At 38.7% G+C, this 24,657-nt stretch overlaps 1 protein-coding gene across 2 annotated transcripts in view; it reads right to left on the bottom strand.

Moving 5' to 3' along the window:
* Window positions 1-24,657, bottom strand: part of LOC127799221 (uncharacterized) — a 52,150-nt gene that overhangs the window by 18,670 nt on the left and 8,823 nt on the right. For both annotated transcript variants that reach the window (XM_052333041.1, XM_052333040.1), the window contains 4 exons: window positions 17,367-17,450; window positions 16,875-16,955; window positions 16,142-16,222; window positions 15,569-15,661 (listed from right to left, as the gene is read on the bottom strand). In XM_052333041.1, coding sequence (XP_052189001.1) covers window positions 15,569-15,661; window positions 16,142-16,222; window positions 16,875-16,955; window positions 17,367-17,450 — 339 coding nt within the window. The remainder of the gene's footprint in view (window positions 1-15,568; window positions 15,662-16,141; window positions 16,223-16,874; window positions 16,956-17,366; window positions 17,451-24,657) is intronic.

Raw genomic sequence — 24,657 nt, 5'->3', positions numbered from 1 at the left:
AAGAGATGCTGTTTTAATTGCATAATACCATCTTGATCACTCTCGATGATGACAATATCATCTACATACACAATACAATAAATGCATATTCTATGTGATGAATGACAAAAGAAAATAGAACGATTAGCCTCATGGCAAATCATGCCAAACTCCTAGACAATAGCACTAAATCGCCCAAACCAAGCTCATGGAGATTGTTTCAATCCATAAAGGGAGCAGCAGGGCCAACATACCAAACCAGACTCCCCCTAAGCAACAAAGCCTAGCAGTTGCTCCATATAGGCATCCTCCTGAAGATCGTCGTGAAGAAAAGCATTTTTTATGTTCAGCTGATAAAGAGGCCAATTGTAACGCCCCGCTCCCACTTACGGGTGTTACTCGTGAACAATTATCCGAATTGTCCACCTGCCCGGCCTTAGGCGAAGGGTGGACTATGTTTCAAGATGAAACGCCCTAGGTGGGAACTAGACTCGTCCTTCCCTTCCCTCAACTCCAGGATTCACTAGAAAAATTGGGCTTCAACCACACCGCATTGGCTATAAAGAAAATCTCATTCAGACACCCAATCGCCATTTTCTTAATTATTTTTAATTCTTTTCCCATTCAAGAATTTTTATCGGACTTCATAAATCACCATTTAAATCAATCCATTGATTGATTACCAATTTTGGAGGAAAAATTCATCATTTTCAATTTTTCAAATTTCGACATTATTCCCCAAAATGCCTGAAATATCCCTTTATTTTGAAAATTCCTCCGGGGTCCAAAATCAATTAAAAAATGGCCCAAAATCCCCAAAAATCCAAATTTTTTAAAAAAATTCGACCGGCGGGGCCCACGGCGCGCCCCGGGGCCCGCGCGAGGCCCCGCTGGGCGCTGGCTACGCATGCCCCGCGCCCGCCCGTGCGCCCGCCTGCGCGCGTGGCAGCGCACGCCCGCTCGCGCGTGCGGCCTGCTGCTGGCTGCCCCCCCCCCCTTGCTGCTCTTTCACTTATTTCTCTTTTTTTTTTTTTTTTCTTGGGCCTTTAAAACCCAAATTTTCCAGAAATTCAAATGGATAAAAATACTTCACATTCCTTCAATTTTTGCCTTTATTTCTCCATAATTAAGGCTTAAACAACAACCTTGATGCTTCCATAACAACTCATACCAAAAGTGAGATTTAACCTAGGCTTCAACATTCCATAAACCTCAATCTCATTTCAATTTAAAATCCACACTTCAAAAGAAAATACACTCATGACTTTGGCTTTAAAAAGCCATTATTAATCAAATAAGTTTACATTTCTTAAATCAACACCACAACCTAGGCTTCCATAAGCCATAAATTTACAACAAAAAGTATAATACACCATGAGCTTCAACCACAAGCTTGTAACTTTTTCCTTTTCTCCTTTGACATAAGAACAACCTACAAGGGGAGGATAAAACCTCATGAGCTCAAAAGCTCAGTAAGGGTGCATATGCAAAGTAAATACAAGCATAACAAGTCTATGTAATGGCAAATGCATGCAAGCATGGTTAGGTTATTCCATCCTCATAACCCAACATGATTTGAGGCATCAACCTACCACTTCTTTCCCACCCCCATGGCCATAGGTCTCATGTACAATTAAAGCATGCAAAGAGATACATAAAAATTTATGCAACCTACTTACAATGCAATGCAAAGCCTCCTCCACATGGGGCCATCCCTTACCTTAACAATCTTCTCTTTGAAGCTTTAAATCTTCTTCTCAAGAGAGCTCCCCCATCCTCTTCTCCAATCTAGGATGACATTCCAACATACCACTTACTTTACATACTAACATATTAAAGTAAAGAGAAGGAAGAAGTAAACTTACTTTGATTCCTTCATCTTCTTCTCTCTTTTCTTCTCCTTGGAAGACAACTCTTTCCTTCCTCTCACTTTCTTTCTCTCTTTGAAATGGCAAAATTTGAGACAAGAGTTTACTTTCCCTTTAAATACTACTCTTGTCTTGAAATCTCCATTTCAAGACTTCATCCTAACCTTTGATTTCCAATTGCTTTTTTAGAGAAAATCCCAACCATCCATTTCTTTGGATTAAATACATCTCTCTTGGAAGAAACACAATCCATGCCATTTCTTTTCTTTAAATTTCAACCATTGGATTATTTTGCCTTTACAAGACTTAATCTCCACCCTTAGAAGGAAGCACAATCCATGTACCTTTCAAAGAATTAATCTTAGCCCTCCAAAATTAGTCTTTAAATTAAATCATTAATATGTTGGCAATCCTTGCCAACTTTCAAGACTAAATGGTGGCCCTTAGATCATTTCCAATTCCAAGAATCAATCTCATCCTTCCAATTTTTCATTTCTTTCCCATTTAAATTAATGGGACTATTTTCACCCCATCACATTTGAGAGACATAAAACATTTATTTCCTATTTAATAAATCCCACAATTTTCCATCATTAATGGGAGACTAATTTCCCATTTTCCTTTGAATTTATTTAATTCTCCATAATCATACTCTACATTAAATGCTTGAAAGACTAATTAGAATTTCTTTTAGCATTTAATTTAATCTCTCCATTTAACTTGGACCACAAAATGCCAAGTGTCATTACAAGACACAAACCTTGGCTTCCAAGTTCTAATCTCCTCCATCCATGTGGCATTACCACATTTATTCATCAATTTAGGGAAAATAATTATTTCCTCCAATAATTTCATATTCTCCATTTTCCCCTATTTTCCATAATTAATTTCCTCTATGGAATTAAATTCCAAAATTCCCAAAATACCCTTTGTGAATGTTGGGCAGTCAAATACCAGCATGAGCAAAAGACGAGTGTAGCAGAGATGAGGATGTTAAGATGGATGTGCGGACATACAAGAAATGATAAAATTAGAAATGAAGTTATTCGTAATAAGATAGGAGTAGTGCCAATTGAGGAGAAGATGAGAGAGATTAGACTAAGATGGTTTGGTCATGTGAGAAGGAGAGTAAGAGATGCTCCTGTGAGGAGAGTTGATGAAATGGAACAATTAGTCACAAAAAGAGGTAGAGGTAGACCCAAGAAGACTTTGGGAGAGACATTAAAATTTGATATGAAATATATGGATCTAAATGAGGATATGACAAAAGACAGAAATACATGGAAGTCTAGAATTCATGTAGCCGACCCCACATAGTGGGATAAAGGCTGGATATGTTGTTGTTGTTGTTGTACCCTTTGTGAATTTATTAATCCCATATATCTCCACCTAAGTATCAAATTGGGATTTTATTCACTTACACACCTAATTCCACATAAGAATTATTTTTAATTTATCAAAATACTCTTTTTCGGACTTCTCTATCCAAATTACCAAAATACCCCTCTCATAGGGTGCCCTTAATCTCAAAATCTTTCACATTCTCAAGGGCATTTTTGGTATTTTCTCACTTCCATTCTCATTCTCTTAACATCGGTTATACCGGGTGTTACACCAATGACACATAGCAACTATGGAAAGAAACAACCAAATAGAAGCAATATTGGCCACTGGAAAGGAAGTGTCGCCATAATCTAATCAATGGATTCATTCGTACTGTATCCAGGATTCTTGTTTCTGGTTTCTCTCAACCCCCTATTCCTGTCCTTGGTATTGGCGTAAACTCCTCCAACTTAGAGGTTTAGTTTGTCAGTACTTTGGTTGGTTTGTGGCCGACGAGAGTAGGATATTTTTATAGAATGATCACTGGCACCCCCTAGGGTGATTGCTTCTCACGACAACTTCCCTATCAGCTTTCTCTCCCCTCTTTAGCTAGGGTGTTTGCTATTATGGAGCAAGGAGCTTGCCGCTGGCCTGAGTTAGGCCCCTTTTAGGCTCTTCAGCTCATTCTCTCTTCTATGTCGGGTCCTCCTCGAATCACATCCCTAGATCTCCCATGGTGGCTCCCAACTTATGATGGTGTTTTTTCAATGCGATTTGCGATGAGGGTTTAACAGCCTCATCGCAACAAGGTCCCTTGGTTCCGTCTAGTTTGGCATGGTTCAAGTGTTCCCTCTTACACTTTTATTCTTTGGTTGGCTATCGGGAGCGTCTGTTTACCCTCGACAGGATCAACCTTTTATTATCGTTCCCTAATAGGTGCTATTTGTGCAGGTGTGCCTCAGAGCGCCATAGCCATTTTTTCTTTGCTTGATCCTTTTCTTGGCAAGTTGTTTCCTAGCTTCGTCGTCAAGTGAAGTTTATGTGGCCATGGAAGTGTTGGTCTTGTGGGATTTTCTAGGCCGCCCATAAATGGGGTGGTAAATCTCCATGGATTGTGGCAGCCTGTCTTACCCTTCAAGCAGCTATTTATTTTATATGGCGTGAGCACAATAATCAATGCGTTTGGGATAGTGAACGTTCCCCTTCTCAGATTACTTACCAAAACCAAACCTTTATTTGGATCTGCTTGTCTTCTATGTGATTTCCTCACACATTGCAAGGTTTGGCCTTTGCCCACTATTCCACTATTGGCATCTTCCGCCTTCTTGTGTGCCTTAGTTGTTTATCTGGTTTTCTTTCCTGTCATGAAGTTATAGATGCCACTGATCATCTTGTATGTGAGTTTGTTTGCTATGTAGGTTTTCTGGCTAGGCATTCCCTTGGCTCCTTTCCGTCGTTATGGGATCTCTCTTTGCAATTGTATGCATAAGGCCATCTGTATTGTTGGGAGGCTTGATGTTGTTCTCCCATTCTTATATGTTTCTTTCTTCTTTATGCCTTGCATGTTTGAGGCTGTAGCTATGGTGTTTCCTATCCTAGCGAGTGTGTTGTAATGTTTTTGTCTTTTCACGGGGTTTTTCCCGGATTATTTCTTGTAGACGCTTATGTGCTTTTTCTTGTTTATTGTTTACTTCATTTACACCAAAAAAAATCTAATCCATAAATATGAGTGTAGCCCTTGGCAACTAGACAAGCTTTAAGGTGATCAATCTGTTTGTCAAGACCAACTTTCACAATATAAATCCAACGACAACCAACAGTAGACTTGCCAGGAGATAGGGGAACCAATCCCAAGTGCCTCTAGAATGTAAAACAATCATTTCATCAACCATTGCTTGGTGCCACCCGTGATCTGAAAGTGCCTCACGAGTTGTTTTAGGAATAGACACAGAGGATAAAGAAGACATAAACGCATGGTGAAGCCAAACGATGATAACTAAGGAAAGTGTAAATGGGACGAGGATTGCATGTAGAACGATTACCTTTCCAAATAGTATCGGGTGGAGGGTCAAGAAGTGGCAGGGCCGTGGTAGGTGAAGATGCTTTGAGCAGGAGATGAGTCATCTGGAACATCCACAATACTTGCAAATGGGTTAGGATGCGAATGACGATGATAGACCTATAGGGGAGGACCAAAATAAGGAATAGGAAGAACCTCAAACATGGCAATGCCCTCAGTAGTAGGGAAGGTGAAGAAAGGAGAAGACTCGAAAAATGTAACATCAATTGTTGGAAGAATAACACCTATATCCTTTCTGAAGGCGAGAGTAACCTAGGAAGATGCACTTAATGGACTTGGAAAAAAGCTTGTCTCGCTTAGGGGTTAGATCATGAACAAAACAAGTGCAACCAAAGACACAAAGGGGAAGAAGATAGGTGTTCAGAGTAGAGAATAAAATGGAATGTGGAGTTTTGTGCTCCAAGATAGATGAAGGCATACGCTTAATCAAATAACCAGCAGTAAGAACCACATCAGCCTAAAAACGAGAAGGGACATTATTATGGAGCAAAAGAGTGCACACGATTTTAATGAGATGACGATTTTTACGCTCCGCAACTCCAATTTGTTGAGGTGTGTGAGCGCAAGAAAACTAATGAAGAATACTATGAGAAAACATAAATGTAGTGAAAGAAGTAGAAAAATATTCACAAGCATTATCACTACGCAACACACGTATAGAAGCTTTAAATTGGGTCTAAATTTTAGCACAAAAAGCTTGAAAAATAGAGAATAACTTAGAACGATTTTTCATTAAAAATAACTAAGTGCATAGAGAATAGTCATCAATGAAGTTACAAAATATTGAAATCCGAAGACAGAAAGGACACAACTAGGACCCCAATCATTGGTATGAACCAATTCAAAGAGGGACGCAACCCAATTATTGACTCGCTTGGGAAATGAGGTATGACAATGTTTACCAAGCTGACATAACTCAGAACGATTTTTCATTAAAAATAACCAAGTGCATAGAGAATAGTCATCAATGAAGTTACAAAATATTGAAATTTGAAAACATAAATGTAGCGACCCGTAAATTGTAATTTAATTTAATTATTGGTTTATTGGGTTAATTTAATTTAAGGGGAATAATAATATATCTTCTTGGCATTAATAATAATAATTTTTGATGTTTTAAGGAAATAGGAAATTAGGTTAATTAATTATTTTATTCTAGAATTCATGGGAATAGGAAAAATTTGAAATAAATTAAATTGTGAGATTTTTAGAAGTCTCGGGTGTTAGTGTAAATATTTAGTGGGGTGTATGTGTGAATTTCAAAAAATGGGAGGGGCGCTGGTGTGATTTCTGAAAAAGGGACCAAGGGTCCCTTTAAATTTAATGGGGCGCGCTATATGTTTGAAGGAGTTGACTGGCACGGGTGGTTGCGGGCGTGCGTGGCAGGCGGCAGGTCGCGGGTTTGAGCCTACGGGTGTGCATGCGAGGTTGAGAAAATTGGTTGATTTTTAATCAGCCTTGGGCGTCCAAAAACGACGCCGTTTTGGACTTGAGGCGGTGGCCTCCCAGTGGCCGTGGGCCGCTTGTTTTGGCCAATTTAAGGCCGTTTCTACCCGATTTTCTTCTAGCAAACAAAGCAGCAATAGAGGAAATTAAATTATGTGAAGAAGAAGCTCGAACTAGCGCTGGAGATGGTGAAAATTGGTAGAGATTGAGGTTTTAATTAGTTTTAATCAAGAATTTAATTAGCCAGGTAAGTAGAGAAGCTAGTAATAAATATTCTATACGGTTGGAATTTCGTTTAGAGCCTAATTTTATTAATTTTGAAAAATAATTGTGGTGTTGCAGTTTGTATAATTTTTACCGCTTTGGGACAGAACAAGCCTAAGGATATCTTCGTTAAGGCAAATTCTTTATTCCCTCTGCGACGTTTCGTTCGTTGTCAATTTATTCAACCTCCCTTCGTCTGTTTTGGCCCGTTTATTAATTATGGAATTTTGAGTTGTTGATTTAAATTTTATCTACTAAGCTAGCTTTGAGGATTTTATTTGTTGGTTGCCTTCGGGGGTTTGTGTCACCCCCATACCTATGGGAATGATGCCGTACTCACTCGGAGATTAGGTTCTTAGACTATGGACTCTTGACTGTTAATGGGCTTGAGCAGTGGGGGCAAGGGTCGGCTGTTTAAGTGACTTTGGGTTGGCTATCGTATGGTCCTTCTTAGGCCGTCGACCAGACACTCCTAGCCACTGACCGTCGACCGATGCCAGTCACTTCTGACTAGCTCTACCGTTATCTAGTTATAACATGACTGGTTATATTTTATTTCTGTTGCATGGTTTGGTATGCACATGGGTATGGGCTGCATGTTGGGGTTTTCATGATCTGGTTATGCTTGGCCACGAACATTCTAGTATTGTTAATTGCATCTGGCACGGGCATATGCATCGTGTGTGATTTACTATGTGGGCGAAGCATCTGCCTGATGCCTGGATGTATGGGCGCCAGTGTATCTAGTTGATGCTTACTACGCCTTGCATTTTATGTGCGCATTGCATGGTTACGATATGTACAGTGGTCTCGGACGGGAGTACCGTTCCGAGGGAGCCTAGGGCTTGGTTATTCAGAGGCTCGGGTGTCGGGAGTATCGACCCGAGGAGTGCGCGCAGGTTTGTTGAAGACTTATGTTGCCTTCAGGACAGCGACAGGTTGGTATGGGACTTGGGTGCCGGGTGTCTTGTGTGGGCCCCAAGGACCGGTATGCGTTTTCCTTATACTATGCTATTGTGTTGTAGCGTCTCATGGCTTGTGTGTGTGTGTGGGACTGTGTTTGGGGTGATCTCCTCTTCTATTCAATTTATAGCCTTCCTTTTCTTATAAACTTGTTGAGTCTTGCGACTCATCTTGCTTTCCATCATTCCAAATAAGGGTAAAGCGAAAGTCGAGGGTGAGGATCGCACCTAGCAGCCAGTCGTGTAGGTACGGTGTACAACCAGTCTCTCCCCATAGTCTTTGATGTTTTGATGGGATGTTGGTCCCTTTATTTTTGACTGTGCCGGGTCGTTCCTTGTATTTTCTAATTGTTAGCACAGGTGTCTGTATGTAATTATATGCTATGAGACCACTATTCCAGCGGGGTACTCGTGTGCGTGCATGTATATAGTTTTGCTTTCGTTGTATTATCTCTTATGTATGCATGCCAGGGTAATTTCTCGTCTGGTGTTCCATTCTTTTCCCTTCTGTAAGCGCTCCCGTTCGGGTAGTCCGGGTGGTTGGGATAACTGGGCGGGGGTGCTTACAATAAAGGACACAACTAGGACCCCAATCATCGGTATAAACCAATTCAAAGAGGTACGCAGCCCAATTATTGACTCGCTTGGGAAACAAAGTATGGCAATGTTTACAAAGCTGACATGACTCACAATCTAAAGAAGGCAAACTAGGAAGACCTGAAACCATCTTCTAGAGTTTGTAAAGACTAAGATGTCCCAAGCGATTGTGGACAAGGGCTGGAGACTCAATTGAAGTGCATGCAATTGGTGACAAAGGCATGGAAAGATGGTAAAGACCCTATGACTCACGCCCCATACCAATCATTCGTCCCATCCTGCACAAGAACAAAATTATCAACAAAGGTAACAAAACAATTAAGAGCACGTGTTAGTTTACTAACAAATACAAGGTTAAAAGGATATCTAGGAACATAAAGAATAGAATCTAGAGTTAATGAAGGAAGGGGTTGAACTTAACCAATGCCCTTGGCAATTGCTTTAGAGCCATTGGCAAGAGTGACACAAGGAAGACATGTGGAATGATTGAGATGGGAGAAAAGACGATGATTACCATATATATGGTCAAATGCACCGGAATCGAGAACCTAAGGGCCAAGTGAGAAAGACTAAGTGAGGCAAACAACAGAATTACTAGTGTGAGTTACTGAAGCAACATAGGATGTGGATTGCTTAGTGGCTTGATACCGGATGTATTCTTCATAATCAACTCTAGTTAGGAGAAGAGACAGCGATGACTAACCCTTTGATGCGTCAGATTCAGAGTCAAGATTAACAGCCTGAACCACATTAGCAACACGAGGAGATTGACCATGTAATTTATGACAATTGTCTATAGTGTGACCCCATCGGTGACAATAATTGCATTTGGGGCGGTTTCCTCTATTTGAATTACCATTTCGCCCTCCTCCTTGCTCTCCTCTAACACTAGTGTGAGAAGCCAAAATTGAAGAGTCTATAGAAGGGCTCTCTGGCACTGTGATTGGAGAAGTGACGCAAAGCAATCGAGCAAAAACATCCTCTAGAGAGGGAATGGTGGGACTGGCTAGGATCTAATCTCGAACTAGAAAGAGATCGAGTCTAAGGTTAATCAACCCTAGTACCATAAAGAACTTGTCTCTTTTGTTGCAACTGTTCCTCGACATTGACATTAAACTCCTTTTTAGTCCTAGCGGACATGAGAGAATTAAGCTCCTCTTTAAGAGATTCAAGTCTACCAATAAACTCAAACATGCCGAGATCATGCTGCTTCAAGTGAACCATGTTAAACACAACATTATAGAACCGTTGTATATTATTAGTGTAAAGAATCTTGGCCTTGGTCCATAATTGATAACAAGTCTTGTAAGCTTTATAAATAACATAAAGTTTAGGGTCAATAGATTGCCATAGTAAATTGCAAAGGAGAGCATCAATTGTCATCCAAAAACCATAATCCTCATTCAGCTATAGGAATATCATCTACCTTTTTACTCAAACAGTCCTCATATCCTTGACCCAAGAACCATAATTCAACAAATGTAGCCCAAGACATAGTTGGCTCTACCAATCAACTTTTTAGAGGTAATGGCTGGAGAGAGAGTTATTATTGGAGAGAAAGTACCAGATTTGGAGCCTGAATCAACAGAGGAATTGGTGTTGGACATGATTTGGATGAAAGGTAGATCTAAGTATGCTGGAGCAGCAAATGACTACAAATTGATGGTCGTAACAACGTCACCAGTGAACGAACCAATGAACAGTCACCGGTGAATGGACCAATGAACAATCGCCAGAGCAACCTCTCGATCTGGATCAACAACGCTGGAAGGGGAGACGTCAGAAAGCGACAAAAGGGGAATGCTGACACTGGATCTGGTGAAGGCTGCGACGGACAGGGGACATTGATGCCGGATTTGGTGAATGTGCCGGATTTGGGGCCAGTGGTGTGGTCGAAATCATGAGACGACCACTAAAAAGCAAGATCGAAGGTTAGCGTTGACGGATCTGGAGTTGGATAATGTGACACCAGCAGCGGAAACAACGATGCATGGCGGTGATTCCGACAATGAGCTTCTAGGGTTAGGTCGATTAGACCTTGCTGAGCACAATGGCGTGGTTGGATTTCTCAAATGGCATCGAGAAGTGGGTGAATGAGCTCGGACAAGTGTGGGAAGAGAGAGAAAATCGGGTTGGGATGCCACTGGAGAGAGAAACACCCTATGGGTGAATGATTTGTATGTTTCTTATTGATACTGCTGAGTTAATTATATATAGGAAGTAATCATGCAGTATGTGTAGTACAAGTGTACTAATGTAGTACAAGTATAGAGAACAATATATATATACACTATTCTAACAGATATAAAAGATGAATTTGAAGCCAAAACTCCAATTGTACAACTAGGGCCAGTCCATCTCCAAGCTGGCATCATCCATTGGACACCAGAGATAGAAAAAGATACACAAGATGTCATGAACTATTGAACAGTGAAATAGTTTGATCTAATGTCCTCCTCACAAAGATAACACAGGTTAGTCACAAAGAAGCCATCTTTCTCAGATTATTTGTTGTATGAATGGTTCAAAATGAAGCAATCCACACAAAAATTGTCACTTTGGAAGGAGCTTTCCATAAATTTCCAGGTGAGCTTCCATCTACCCTTTCATCACAAAGAGCCATACAGAAAGAAACAACTTGAAAAGGTTCCCTAACCCATTTGTCCCTTTCCTGTCCAATCTAGGAGTTAACGTGAAAATTTCCAACTCCAAAAGCAGTCCACACAATACTACCACTGTTAAGGCCCAGCAATATTTCTGGCAAAACAAAAGAGCTACCCTGGCAATCTAGCCAAATCATTCCAATCTCTCATAATTCCTCTTCATTACCCCACTCCAAGAGGAAATATTATTGGACCTGTAGACCAACCCCCAAAAGAGAACCATATTTCATTCAATGGCCTTCTTTTTCTTCCCCCCAAAAATACTGTTTTCACTAGCAAATTTTGTTAAAAATTATCAAATTTCTGTCTAAACCCCCGTTTGACCTAAGGAGAAACCATAACCCAGCTAACCAAATAAAACTTGAATTCTACACCTAAACCTTCGCACAAAAAACCACTTTACAACTTTTCTATTTTCAGAAGCACGGAGGATGGTATCAGCATTAATGGCATAAAGTAGGGATATCAAAATGGCATTCTTAACAAGGGTCAATGATGCAGAACCAAGAGGAAGAACACAACTGTTGGAATATCTCCCAGCTTCAAATCACCCAATTACACTCAAACAAACAGCCGAAACACTCCCTGAATCACTCACCCGAAACACACACACTCTTTGCGATAAAACAGAAAACAAATCAGCAACTAAAAACAATCAAGAACACCAAGAATTTATCCTGGTTCGGTCTTTTAGAAAGACCTACATCCAGACTGCCCTAGGCTCTTTTATCTTCACTATCTTGAATGAACTTTGAAAAAGGATTACATGTACTAACCAATCCCCTTAGCCTTATACACAGACTGCCCGAGAGATTGCTCTACCAAAATTACAAAGATATCCCCTCTAAGAACTCAAGTATAACACCAGCGCATACTCCTCTCTTCCTCACTGCCCAAGATAGAATAAAAGAGTACCCCTAAAGCTAACACCCGACCTCTATTTATACAGCATAGAGGCGGTAACAGAAAGCTATTCAAAAAGACGGAAGTTACAGCTAACTAACGGCTTTAACAAACTGCTAACTAACATTCTAGAAACAATCCTTCTAGAATAGAAATACCAAGTGATATAACAAATGCTTAACAGAAAGAAAAAGACACCTTTCTCGAGATATATAAGCTAATCTAATACAAGTGATTTCTAACAACAACAAAAAAGAAAAAAGAAAAAGAAAAACTCAGTTGGGAACTCAACTCAATATCTCAATATCAAAATCAATAACTAAAGTCTCGTTCCAATTGCATATTAAGCAACTGTAAATAGGCAACTAATAGATATAATCCTACTCTAAATAGGATTCTGTCACAGATAATTCCAATCAAATTAGGATGCTAATGAAACCTAATAGCTAAAAGATTAACTAAAAGGTAAACAAAAGAAATTAGAAAATAAAGTAAACATTAAAAAATCTAATTCCTATTTGTAAGCCTAGACTAATATTTTACAAAATATCTACTTCTTTGTCCTACATCAAACTCCCCTAATAGGAGAAAACTCATCCTCAAGTGCTGGGGATCTGCCTGCTCAATCTAGACGATTCACCCCATGAATAAGAAAACACTGAATCTGTTCATCCCTGGCAAGAATATCATCAAATTTATGTGTGATTTTGATGGGATCTTAGAACCTAAAGCTAGTTCACCTAATGGGTTAACATCAGGTTTATTGAATGGAAGGATCACTTGTGAAACAACGAAGGGAGGTTGAAGAACTGACAAAGGGCAAAGAGGCTTTGGGAATTCCTCGGAGACAATATCATTAGATTCTTCTACTGGATAAACTTCTTTCTGAGGTTCCTTAGCGGCTTCCTCAACTTTCCTAACAATATCTTCTATTACCTCCTGCTTAGGCTCATCTTGGGTAGGAATCTAAATTCTTGTTCTTCTATTACCTCTTGTTCAGAGTACTCCAAGGGCTCAATTACTTGAACATCATGAATAAACCCTAGAATGAGCAGACCCAAATGACTCATCTCTGATAGGTTGTATCCCAATAGTTGCAGGAGTTGATCCAACTGATTAGAAAGTTGTCAAACAGTAAAAACTTCAGTTCAATACCTTTTATAGATTTGTGCAAAGATTGAACATCAATGGCTATACTGGAGGAATTCTGGTTGTGTTTCTTTGGAGCCATTGTTGGTCAAATAAGGTTTGATATGTTGGGTTCCATGGCTAAGAGTAAATACGTCATTGAAAATCTAAGTGCTCAAATTAAATTAACATTACCTTAGAAAACAGAATATCAATTGGTCTTTGATACCAATTGATGCAGAACCAAGAGGAAGAGCAACATAACAAACAAAAACCCAATTGAAAACTCAACTCAATATCAAAATCAATAACAGTCCCATTTCAATTACATCCTAAACTATAAATAGGCAACTAAGGGACATAATCCTACTCTTAACTTTTGATAGAGATAATCCCAATAAAATTAGGATTCAATGAAACCAAATAGCTAAAGGATTGACTAAAAGATAAACAAAAGAAACTAGGAAACAAAAAAAACAAAGGAAATAAACAAAAGAAGTAAAATAAATAATGCTAATTCCTATTTCTAAACCTAGAATAATATTTTTGAAAATATTTACTTCTTTACCCTACAGTGAACCTCCAACCCTATGCTAATTATTATCTTTTTCAAGATGCCAAACTCAATTGACACTTCAGTTCCATCATCCCAAAATTTTTTCTTTTAAGAAAACTCAAAAGCTTCATAGGCAAAGTCAAAGATCTCTCCTTGCAAACAAGGTTGCAAAACACACATATATCACTAATGACTCCCACAATCTCTCAACTCTAAAAATAAATTGACAGAAAGCCTTCACAGCCATTATGAACAGCAAAGTAGTTAATGGATCTCCTTGCCTTATGTCACGACCCCAAGGATCCCCAAGGATATATTTGTAAATATAATAGTAGTTAGCTTAGATGCATTACTATATTGTTCAACTATTCTGAGAGTTTACTAGGGCAGTAATTGTAATTTTCTTTTCTTTTCTGTTATAGATATTTGTCCTTACCTATAGGCAGTCATGCTTATTGTTGTACTACACATGGGTGCATGTGGGAGGCTATTAGGCTATATATAAGCCACAGCTAAAGGATGGGAAGGCATGTTTTGGAATGATAATTGAATTCTCTGCCAATCCCTCTGATTTTCTCTCTAATCTCCCCCTCCTTGCTGTCCTGTTTGTAATCCTTCCCCATTTCTTGCTGCATTTCCCTCCCTTTCAGTCTAATTCCCCCTTGATTTCTTCCAATTTCCTATCAAAACCCTAGGTAAACCCTAGGTACATGACACCTTATACCTCTTCGGCAGTTAAAAAAGCATTTTAGGTACACCAGCAACTAGCACAAAAATTTTACTATCAGCAAACAGAACTTGATCCAGAAGAACATTTAGTCCCAAATTCCATTCTGTTCATAAAGTAAGAAATTCCAACAAAGGTAGAAGCCTTTTGCTGAGTCCATCTTATAAATCAGACCTGAAATGCCATCCTTGTAAGCAGTCATTCCCCAGCTATGTAGCACCAATTTTGGGAACTCCCACAAAAACAATCTCATGAGACAGAAATCATATTATGAATAATTGATCTCAACTTTTTCGATAGAATTTTGGCAATGATTTTATAAATACCTCCAAATCCAATCAAGCTTAGGTTCTAAAGTCTTTAAGCTCATCAGATCCTCCTTTCTTAGGAATTAGACAACTACTAGTCACATGCATCTGTGAACATTTTGCTATGTGTTCCACAAGCCAAAAGGGCCTGAGGACTTTACCAGTGAACATCTCACCGAGGAAAAAAACACCTAATCCAACTCCTCCATCTAACAGGAAGCACATCCTTGAAATATGAAACAAGAAATACCAAACATGTAATCATTTTTTATTAAAAAAAAATGAATTACCATACTAACTTATTGAAATAGAATAAAATGAAAGTAATTTTGAATTTTCCAATACAAAACATAAGCAAAAAATACTTAAAGGGAACACTATTTTTCAGAGCGATTTTTACTTATTGAAAAAATAGTAACAACGTTGCCAGTCCATTAAGGCATTAAAACAGTCTCCCACACAGACAGTTCTATGCAAATAATAAGAATATCCAAGCACCAATGCCCTCATTTATGGAAATGAAATGGCCAATTTCAACACTGAATAACAAACTCCAAAGTTATGCAATAGTGCTTGAAGCAATGTTGTGCCCCAGAAAACGGAGGGTTTCTTAGAAATAAATCAACAAAGAGCAAACAATAGCACAAGCCTCTTGCTGGGACCTATGAAGGGTTAGATACACAGCCTTAAGACAGGATGCAGAGAAACCATATTTCCATGCGTACAACAATAAAATAAAAAATGAAAGCAAAACACTAGCAGACCTGGTCAATCAAATCAGGATTTGATAGTCCCCAACCTTTCTTTTGATATGCTTCACGAACTTCTTCACAAGAATTACAGCAATCATCATCTGACTGCAAAATAGCAAGAAATGCTGGAATCCATTAGCAATAGAAGTAGCAAAGTTCTTGGCCCTACTGGATTTTGGGCATAATATTATGGATACCAAAAATAATGAAAAAAGGAATAATATTGATGAAGAAATTGAATTTATATGCAGTAATAATTAACAAGAGGAATTTATATGGAAGGGTAATGCATGAAATCTTCTATTATAACTTGAACCAAGGAGATAGGTGTTAAAATTATGTCAATATTTCAAGTATACTTGTCCCGAAGCTTAATTCCTGATTTTTAAGCATTTCCCTTTGAAATGTCTATATCATTTCCTATGTTAAAGTTATGTCTAAGTTGTATTAATGTCCTGTTTGTAAGTTCAAATTCCTAGTCCAAGAAAAAAGAATACCCTAAAGGCTCCTATGGACATTGAAATAATAAGCTTCAGAAGAACATGATTAGCTAAGCACAAATGAATAAGGCAACAGAAATCATACCGCTTCTGCACCATAGCATGAACCACAGTATGTCTCATTGTGTTCAAGCCTCCCACCATGTCTTTGCAGAGGTTTGTCAATCTGTATATTTATGAAAATGCAAGCAAAAGATCTGGATTATATCAAAGAAAATAAGACAAAAGATGAAAGATAAGCAGAAAAATTTGCTCAGTAGGCATAAAAGGGGGAACCTTTTTCAACATCAAAACAATGATCTAAAGCAGGCTGCTCTGTGAAAATGCAACAGAAAGATCCTGATGATTTGAAGTAAACATGTTGTCTCAACCCAAACAAGCCCCTTCTAGCATGAGGACCTCCAAAGAGTTTCACAAATCCCCCTTGCACATAAAGCTTGGATGGGTATGCCTTGTAATGGAAGAGTACATATTCCATTGAAATCTTATTCTGTTGATCATTTTTTTGGAGGCGCTTATGACATTCTTGAATTAATAAAAAGGAATCTTTCAATTTTGTAGAGAGCTTTCGTAAAACAAATACTTTATAAGCTTCTCTTTTATTGCATAAGGGTAGCATGCCCTTGATCAGCTTTTCCAAAAGCATAGTAATTTGGTGGTGCAATAAAACCACAGTATCCAATGAAGAAAGGTGGATGAATGGTCCACTTTTTTCATTTTTACCCTCACCTCCCAAAAACATTGAAAAACACAGAAGAAAGCCATAATACATAGAGAGGTAACAAATTTAGGAATTGAGAAACAAACTTATTACTGACCTTGGGAGCACCAATACCATCCTGTTTTGATTCTATTACATTGCCATGGGCATCAATTCTTTTCTTGAAAATGTCATGTTTCTGCAAACAAATATAAATGTGAAGGGTTAAATGTGTTTAGGAAAGAATTGCAGTTGAGAAGAAACCCAATGCACAAGGTCTTCGATTTAGTGTAGGGATGGAAATTTCACCACTATTCTTAAGCAAACACCTTCTCCATTGCATGACCTTTTTATTTTTTTATAACCTCTTTAGCTTATCACCCAAATGGTAGAAAAGGTATTTATTTACATCTCTAAACATAACACAATCAGCAATAAACCCATTCTTTATGCATATTTAATGCAAGATAAAGTAAAAGAAAATGTCATGATAGTTGTGAACAAGTAATATATGTCCTTTATTTTTGCATGAAATGTAGAGTTGCTTGACATGATTGGACTGAATTTTCTGCCTAAATCACAATACATCCAACATCAAGATAATATGTACCACGTCAAGATGTTGCTCCCCGCTGATATCCATGGCATCGAGGCTGAGAATTGAACATTGAAGGGCTGGAAAAGTGACATCGAACTGAAATTTTGAACAGGACAGAGAAAATGCATCAGCTATAGAAATACAATGCACCAATGAAATGAATAAGTTAATTATGGAAGAACCTACAGCCATAAATAAACAGTCTGAATGCACATTTTGAAGGACAAGACTATGGCAAAAACATCATCTGACGCAACTTATATACAAAAATTATCCAAACAAGACACACAGAATCATTTCACAAGTTAAAATTACTCAAGATGCATAACCATGAACATTATAGAGTAATTCCAAAAACCATGTAAATGGTTTAAGTAGATGTCATGTACTAGGGTTTACCTATGGTTTTGATAGGAAATTGGAAGAAATCGAGGGAGAATTAGACTGAAAGGGAAGGGAATGCAGCAAGAAGTGGGCAAGGATTACAGACAGAACAATAAGGAGGGGAGATTAGAGAGAAATCAAAGAGATCAGGAGAGAGTTCAGAGGGAAATTGAGAGAGAATTCATGAGAGGAAAATGAGAGAATTCAATTATCAATTCAAACATGCCTTTCCATCCTCTAGTTGTGGCTTATATATAGCCTAATAGCCTCCCACATGCACCCATGTGCAGTACAACGATAAGCACAACTGCCTATAGCTGAGGAGAAAGATCTATAACAGAAAATGAAAGAAAAATTACACTTATTGCCCTAGTAACCCCTCATAATAGTTGTACGATATAGTAATGCATGGAAACTAACTACTATTATATTTACTAATCTATTCTTGGGGATCCTTGGTAGTGACAATTCTCTCCTCCTTGACAGAGTTCTTGTGCCCAAGAACTTACAACAAGTCGCCCTGCTCTTATCCAATACTAGCTTTCTCTATTTGTTTTATTCCTCTTTCTTTCTTTCTTTCTTTCTCCTTTTAGGCCTCTTCTTCTTCGTTCTTAGGTTCTCAAGATCAATTCCAGGCAGAAGTTAACCCAGAACTTCAATAGAAAAAACCTTATTGAGTTCAAGCCCAATATAACCCCACCTCCTGCAATAGCTGTCCAATCAAGATTGGTCTCCAATTTAAGAACATGGTTAGCCACTCCCGGACTGACATAGTTAGCAGCTGAAACTTGGAGTCTAGAGGAAGAACTAATTGTGTCCGTGACTTCCTTTAATAGTTCATCACCATCTAATACAAGGATGGCAGGCACACATCCATAGCTGCAGCTAATGTATTCCCAAAAGACCAACTGTTATTCTCTACTACAAAAATATCGGCAATAATTTGGAGATGCAGCAATGGTGAATTGTAGACTCATCTTGGATACTAAAAAAAAAAGGTTGTCTATGAGCATCAGATCTAGGAGCTGCGGCGACACCAACCCCAACCATTGGTCCATTCTTCAATACAATAGACAAAAATTCGAATTGGCCAACTAGAGTAAGTGTTAAAGATGAAGGAGCTAATCTTGTCCTCATTCTCGGGCAAGATCAGATCAGTTTGGTTGTTATTTGATTACCTTTTCTTTCTAAAACGTGAGTGTGTATCTTCTAGAAGATAGATTGTTGTAACTTTCTATAGTTTGTTGTATCCTAAATTGTATAGGTTTCCAAATTCAAATTTGGAAACTTTCTTATTCTGTTTTTTTAGAAATTTCCTAGTTTAGCAGGAAGTCTTGTATATAATTCCATCTATCCCTTCAAAGGGAAATAAGATTGAAAGCCTTTTCACGTCTTTCTTGACATGGTATCAGTCTATCAGAGCCATAGGATTGTAGTCACCGTTCTTTGAGACTATTGTGGCCTTCATCAATCTTCTTCATAGGACAATATGTCTAATACTCATAACCCTATGCTGAATTCAGCTGATTTCAGCAATACAACGGAGATTCCGTTGGCTGGAACCAATAGTGGAGGCTTAGGGGGAGAATTATAGAATCTTCAAGCAGCTTACTGGTTGAACGGTAAGAACTACTTAAAGTGGTCCCAATTAATCCGCACGTTCCTAAAGGGAAAAGGGAAGCTAAGCCATCTTTTGGGAACCAATCCTAAGGAGGGAGATCCCACGTTTGCAGCATGGAATGAGGAAGATTCCCTAGTGATGTCTTGGCTATGGAACTCCATGGTCCCAGAGATTAACGATATTGTGATGTTCCTAACAACAACCAAGGATATTTGGGAGGCAGTAAAGCTTACCTACTCCAAGGTTCACGATGCATCATAAATCTATGAGATAAGGACTAAAGTGGCAGCCACCAAGCAAGGTACAAGGTCCATAACAGAATATGCAAACTTGTTGCAGACCCTATGGCAGGAATTGGACCATTACCAATGCCTGAAGATGAAGTGCAGTGAAGATGCTACATTACAGAAGAGGTTTGTGGAGAAGGAGAGGACATATAACTTCTTAGTTGGCCTCAATATGGAGTTTGATGCGGTAAGGAGGATTTACCTTCTTTAAATGAAGTTGTTTCTATAGTTCGTGTAGAAGAAGGAAGAAGGGGAGTTATGTTGGAGAATTTTCCAATAAAAAGCTCTCCCCTTGTGTCTCTGAAGGCTCCTAATTAGAGTAAAGGATCTAGAGAGGAAAAGAAGGCTATGGACATGGATTCCTTATGGTGTACCTATTGCAAAAAGTCCTGGCACACCATAGAAAAATGATGGAAGCTCCACGAAAAGCCATCCAAAGGAGGATAACCGATGGGCTAAGGGCAAGGACAGGCGTGCATGGTCAATAACCACCAACAACCTAAGCAGAAAGGTCCAGAACAAGGAGATGCCCTAGAGCTTAACAGAGTTGAGATTGGAAAATTGAAAAGTGTTAAGATTAGGAGTGCTTTTGATTACTCAATCAATACTTTTGTTTGCCAATTCTCTCAACACTCCTCAACCAGAAATCAACCAATGCAGAAATATAAAACTGAAATAAAAAAACAGTAAAGAGATTAAGGAAAGAGACAACCAAACCACAAGAAGAGACCAAGATTTATCTTGATTCAGATTGCAATATGCAATCCTACATCCAGCCTTGGTCCGAGAGCCATCCATTAGAAATCCAATGATAAATCAATACACAAGAATTCCCTCTCACACGAACACTTCAATCACGAGATTACAAAGGCTATCTAAGTAGACTTTTCTCTGTGTTTTTCCCAGCACTCGATTTCAATGAATGAGTGAATCAGTTTGAATACCCGATTGTCTCGCCCTAAGCCTTCTATTTATATAGGCACATAGGCGATAATTACAAGGTCTTTTATTTTAGCCTTTACAAAGACTAAACTAACCCTAAACACCTAAGCTAGCTTCTGCCTAACTTAGAATTTCCAGCTGCTTCCATTCACTCGAGGGGTCTTCTGATCTCTTAATCTTCTACACAAATTTTTCAATGCACAACATCAACAAAAAGTTTTTTGGAATTCCTCAATAAGAAGGCCGAGAAAGGTACCTGCTATTGTACTCACAGGTATTTCTTCCGCTTCTTTTACTCTACATGCTTCAGAAATTGTTCACCCTAATTCTTGGATCCAAGACTCTTGAGCTACGGATCACATGACCCCTTTCTCCCATCTTTTCATCACCTATAGCCCTTATTCAAGCTCCAGGAAAATTACAATGGCAGATGGTTCTTTAACCATTATTGCTGGCCAAGGGGATGTTCTTTTTAATAAACATCTCACCCTAAAAAACGTCTTTCATGTTCTAAATTATTCGCCAACCCCATCTCTATCCAAAAACTCATCTTGGACACTAATTGCAATGTTATTTTTCATTCAAATCTTTGTAAGACTCAAGAACAGGGCACGAAGAGGATGATTAGGCTTGCTAGAGCTAGGGTTGGACTTTACTATCTTGAGGAACCTAGTGAGCAGAACAAAAAGGAGAAAGTTCCCCTTGTGTCATGCCTAGCTTAGTCCAACAAAGATCAATTGTGGCTGCACCATTATCGACTCGGTCACCCTTCTTTTTTGACTCTTAGGGTGATGTTTCCATATTTATCTAAGGGCCTAGATGTTAGAAATTTTCATTGTGTTCTATGTGAATTTGCAAAGCACAAGAGAGTGTCCTTTCCTTCATCTAATAAAAGAGCTAATCTTCCTTTCTCTCTAATTCATAGTGATATTTGGGGCCCTTCAACTGTTTCCCATATTTATGGGGCACGTTGGTTTGTTATTTTTGTGGATGATTGCACAAGGGTAGTGTGGCTATATTTGTTGAAAACTAAATTTGATGTGGGCAACATTTTCCTACATTCTACAACATGATTAAGAATCAGTTTGGGGTAGAAATAAAAAGATTTAGGTCTGATAATACCAAGGATTTCTTCAACAAATCCCTATCTGTTTTATTTCAATAGAAGAACATCATTCATGATTTCTCCTGCCCTTATACTCCTCAACAGAATAGAGTAGCTGAAAGGAAGAATGGCCACCTCCTAGCTGTTACTAGAGCGCATTTATTCCACCATAATGGTCTGAAACATTATTGGAGAGAAGCAGCTCTAAAGCTACTTTTCTTATCAACAGATTGCTCTCACAAACTCTTGAATCTCACAGCCCAATTCAACTTTTAACCAAGCACTTTTCTGATGTTCATGTTTCTAGTTGTTGGAAACCTAAGATGTTTGGGTGTGTATCCTTTGTTCATGTCCCCACTACTAACAGACGTAAATTAGACTCTCGTGCTCTAAAGTGTATATTCATAGGATACTCCTATACTCAAAAAGGCTCCCAGTGTTATCACTCTCCTTCCAAGAAATTTGTTATCTTGGGAGCACTAGAATGCACTCAAGCGGACTTACAGAACACACACACACACACTTGTGTAATTGTTATAGAATAAGAATCAATAAAACATAATAGAAAATTTAAAGAACAGAATATCAAACACTCACATGACACCAAGAGATTTATCCTGGTTCAGATCAAGAAGTAATTGATGATCCTACATCTAGCCTTAAACCGAGAGCAATCTTCCTTACGATCTTGAATGAATCAATACATCAAGGCAGTCTCACTCGAGTACACACTTTACCGAGATTATAAAAACTATTAGTATCTAGGCTTTCCTCTCAAATTGCACTTGTTAATTTCATGCCTCTAAATGACTACCCCAGCCCTCTATTTATAGGGGCGGATTTTACAATGTTTTGAACACTAGCAGTTACCGTTAGAGACCTAACTAACTACTACTTGAGGCTTTGACTGATCTCGATCTGCTCTATTTGGGCTTTACTCGATGCAAACACATAACAATATTCTTTGTGTCGGCTAATGTAACATTTGCAGAGAATATCCCTTATTTTGGCCATCCTAATCCTTAGGGACAGAGTCCATTTTTTATTGATAAGAATCAGTTTCCTACCCTTCTTGATCCTAATCTATCATCCTTCTCTCTCCCATCAACTATTCCAAAGGATTCACCGAGTATGACACCAGAGGAGCCTTCACCAAATATTCCTTGTCCATTGTAGGTTTACTCAAGGAGAAAAAGGCTAGCCCCTTCCCTTATGTAAGCCTCGGCATCCAATTCAAGTCCTAACCTTGCTATTGCCAGCATTGACAACTTTGACAACCCTCTTGACAACTCACCAGGTAATTCATTTGCAGAACCTTTAATACCTAATGATGAGCCTATTGAACCTACTGAATCCATACCTGAAATAAAAAGCTCTAAGGGTGATCTTGATTGGCCTATTGCACTTAGAAAGGGTACTAGAACCCGCACCAAACATCCCTTACACTTGTTCTTATCCTATTCCAAATTATCATCACCACACAAAGCCTTTCTCACCAATCTTCATACCATTCCTATTTCCAAAACTTTTTCTGAAGATATATGGAATAAGAATTGGAAGAATGCCATGGAGGCCAAGATGGAAGCCCTAGAAAAGAACCAAACATGGGAGCTTGTTCAGTTGCCTAAAGAGAAACACCTGGTGGGATGTAAGTGGGTTTATACAGTGAAATATAAGTCTGATGGGTCATTGGACAGGTAAAAAATAAGGTTGGTGGCTAAGGGGTACACACAAATGTATGGGGTAGATTACCTAAATACCTTTGCACCGATTGCAAAGTTGAATACAGTCAGGGTCCCTCTATCCTTGGGTGCTAATCTAAGCTGGCCACTACAACAATATGATGTAAAAAATGCATTTTTGCATGGGGAACTAGAATAGGAGGTTTACATGGAATTACTACCCGATTATAGCCCACAAAAACAGGAGTAGGTAGTGTGCAAACTGAAAAAAGGCCCTATATGGACTAAAATAGTCCCCAATGGCTTAGTTTAGCTAGTTTACAAGAGTGATGCTTAGTATGGGGTACAGGGAAAGCCAAGGGGATCATATCCTATTCATCCACCACTCTTGGCCACAGGAAGAGTGACAATGCTAATAGTATATATGGATGACATTGTAATCACCAGCAATGATAAGTAAGGCATGAATAAGCTAAGGGAGTGTTTAATCAATGAGTTTGAAACTAAAGACTTGGGGAGATTGAAGTATTTTTTGGGCATAGAAGTCACATTCAAAAGAGAAATTTTTTATTTTTCAGCAAAAGTACATAGTAGACCTCCTAACTGAAACTGGAATAATGGGTTGTAAGGCAATAAGCACTCCCATTGAACCTGACCACAGGTTGGGGGAAGTTTCAGAAAATAGTGTGGTTGATAAGGGATCCTATCGAAGGCTGGTTGGAAGGCTGATTTATCTGACTCATACTCGGCTAGATATTGCCTATGCAATGAGTGTGGTCAATCAATTCATGCACAACCCAAAAGAGACTCACCTAAGGGCAGTGTATAGGATACTACACTACTTGAAGGAAACACTCGAGAAAGGTATTCTATTTAAGAAAGGAGAGACTATGTCACTTGAGGCTTACATGGATGTCGATTATGCAGGATCTATTGTGGATAGGAGGTCCGCATCAAGCTATTGCACTTTTCTAGGGGGGTAACCTTATGACGTGGAGAAATAAAAAACAAAGTGTAGTGGCTCAATCAAGTGCAAAAGCTGAATTTAGGTCCATGGCTATGTGTGAGTTACTATGGCTGAAAATATTATTGGATGATCTTAGAATCAAGTGGACAGCTCCTATGAGGCTCTACTATGATAATAAATCAGTAATAAGCATTGCTCATAATCCAGTCCAACATGACAAAACAAAACATGTTAAAGTGAATAGACATTTCATTAAGGAGAAATTGGACAGTGACCTAATTTGTACCCCATATATCTCCTCAAGTGACCAATTGG

The sequence above is a fragment of the Diospyros lotus genome, chromosome 4 (genome assembly GCF_014633365.1).
Source record: "Diospyros lotus cultivar Yz01 chromosome 4, ASM1463336v1, whole genome shotgun sequence".
Classification (NCBI taxonomy): domain Eukaryota; kingdom Viridiplantae; phylum Streptophyta; class Magnoliopsida; order Ericales; family Ebenaceae; genus Diospyros; species Diospyros lotus.
Note: the sequence above shows the minus strand (reverse complement) of the source record. Positions and strands in the feature narration are given on the sequence as shown.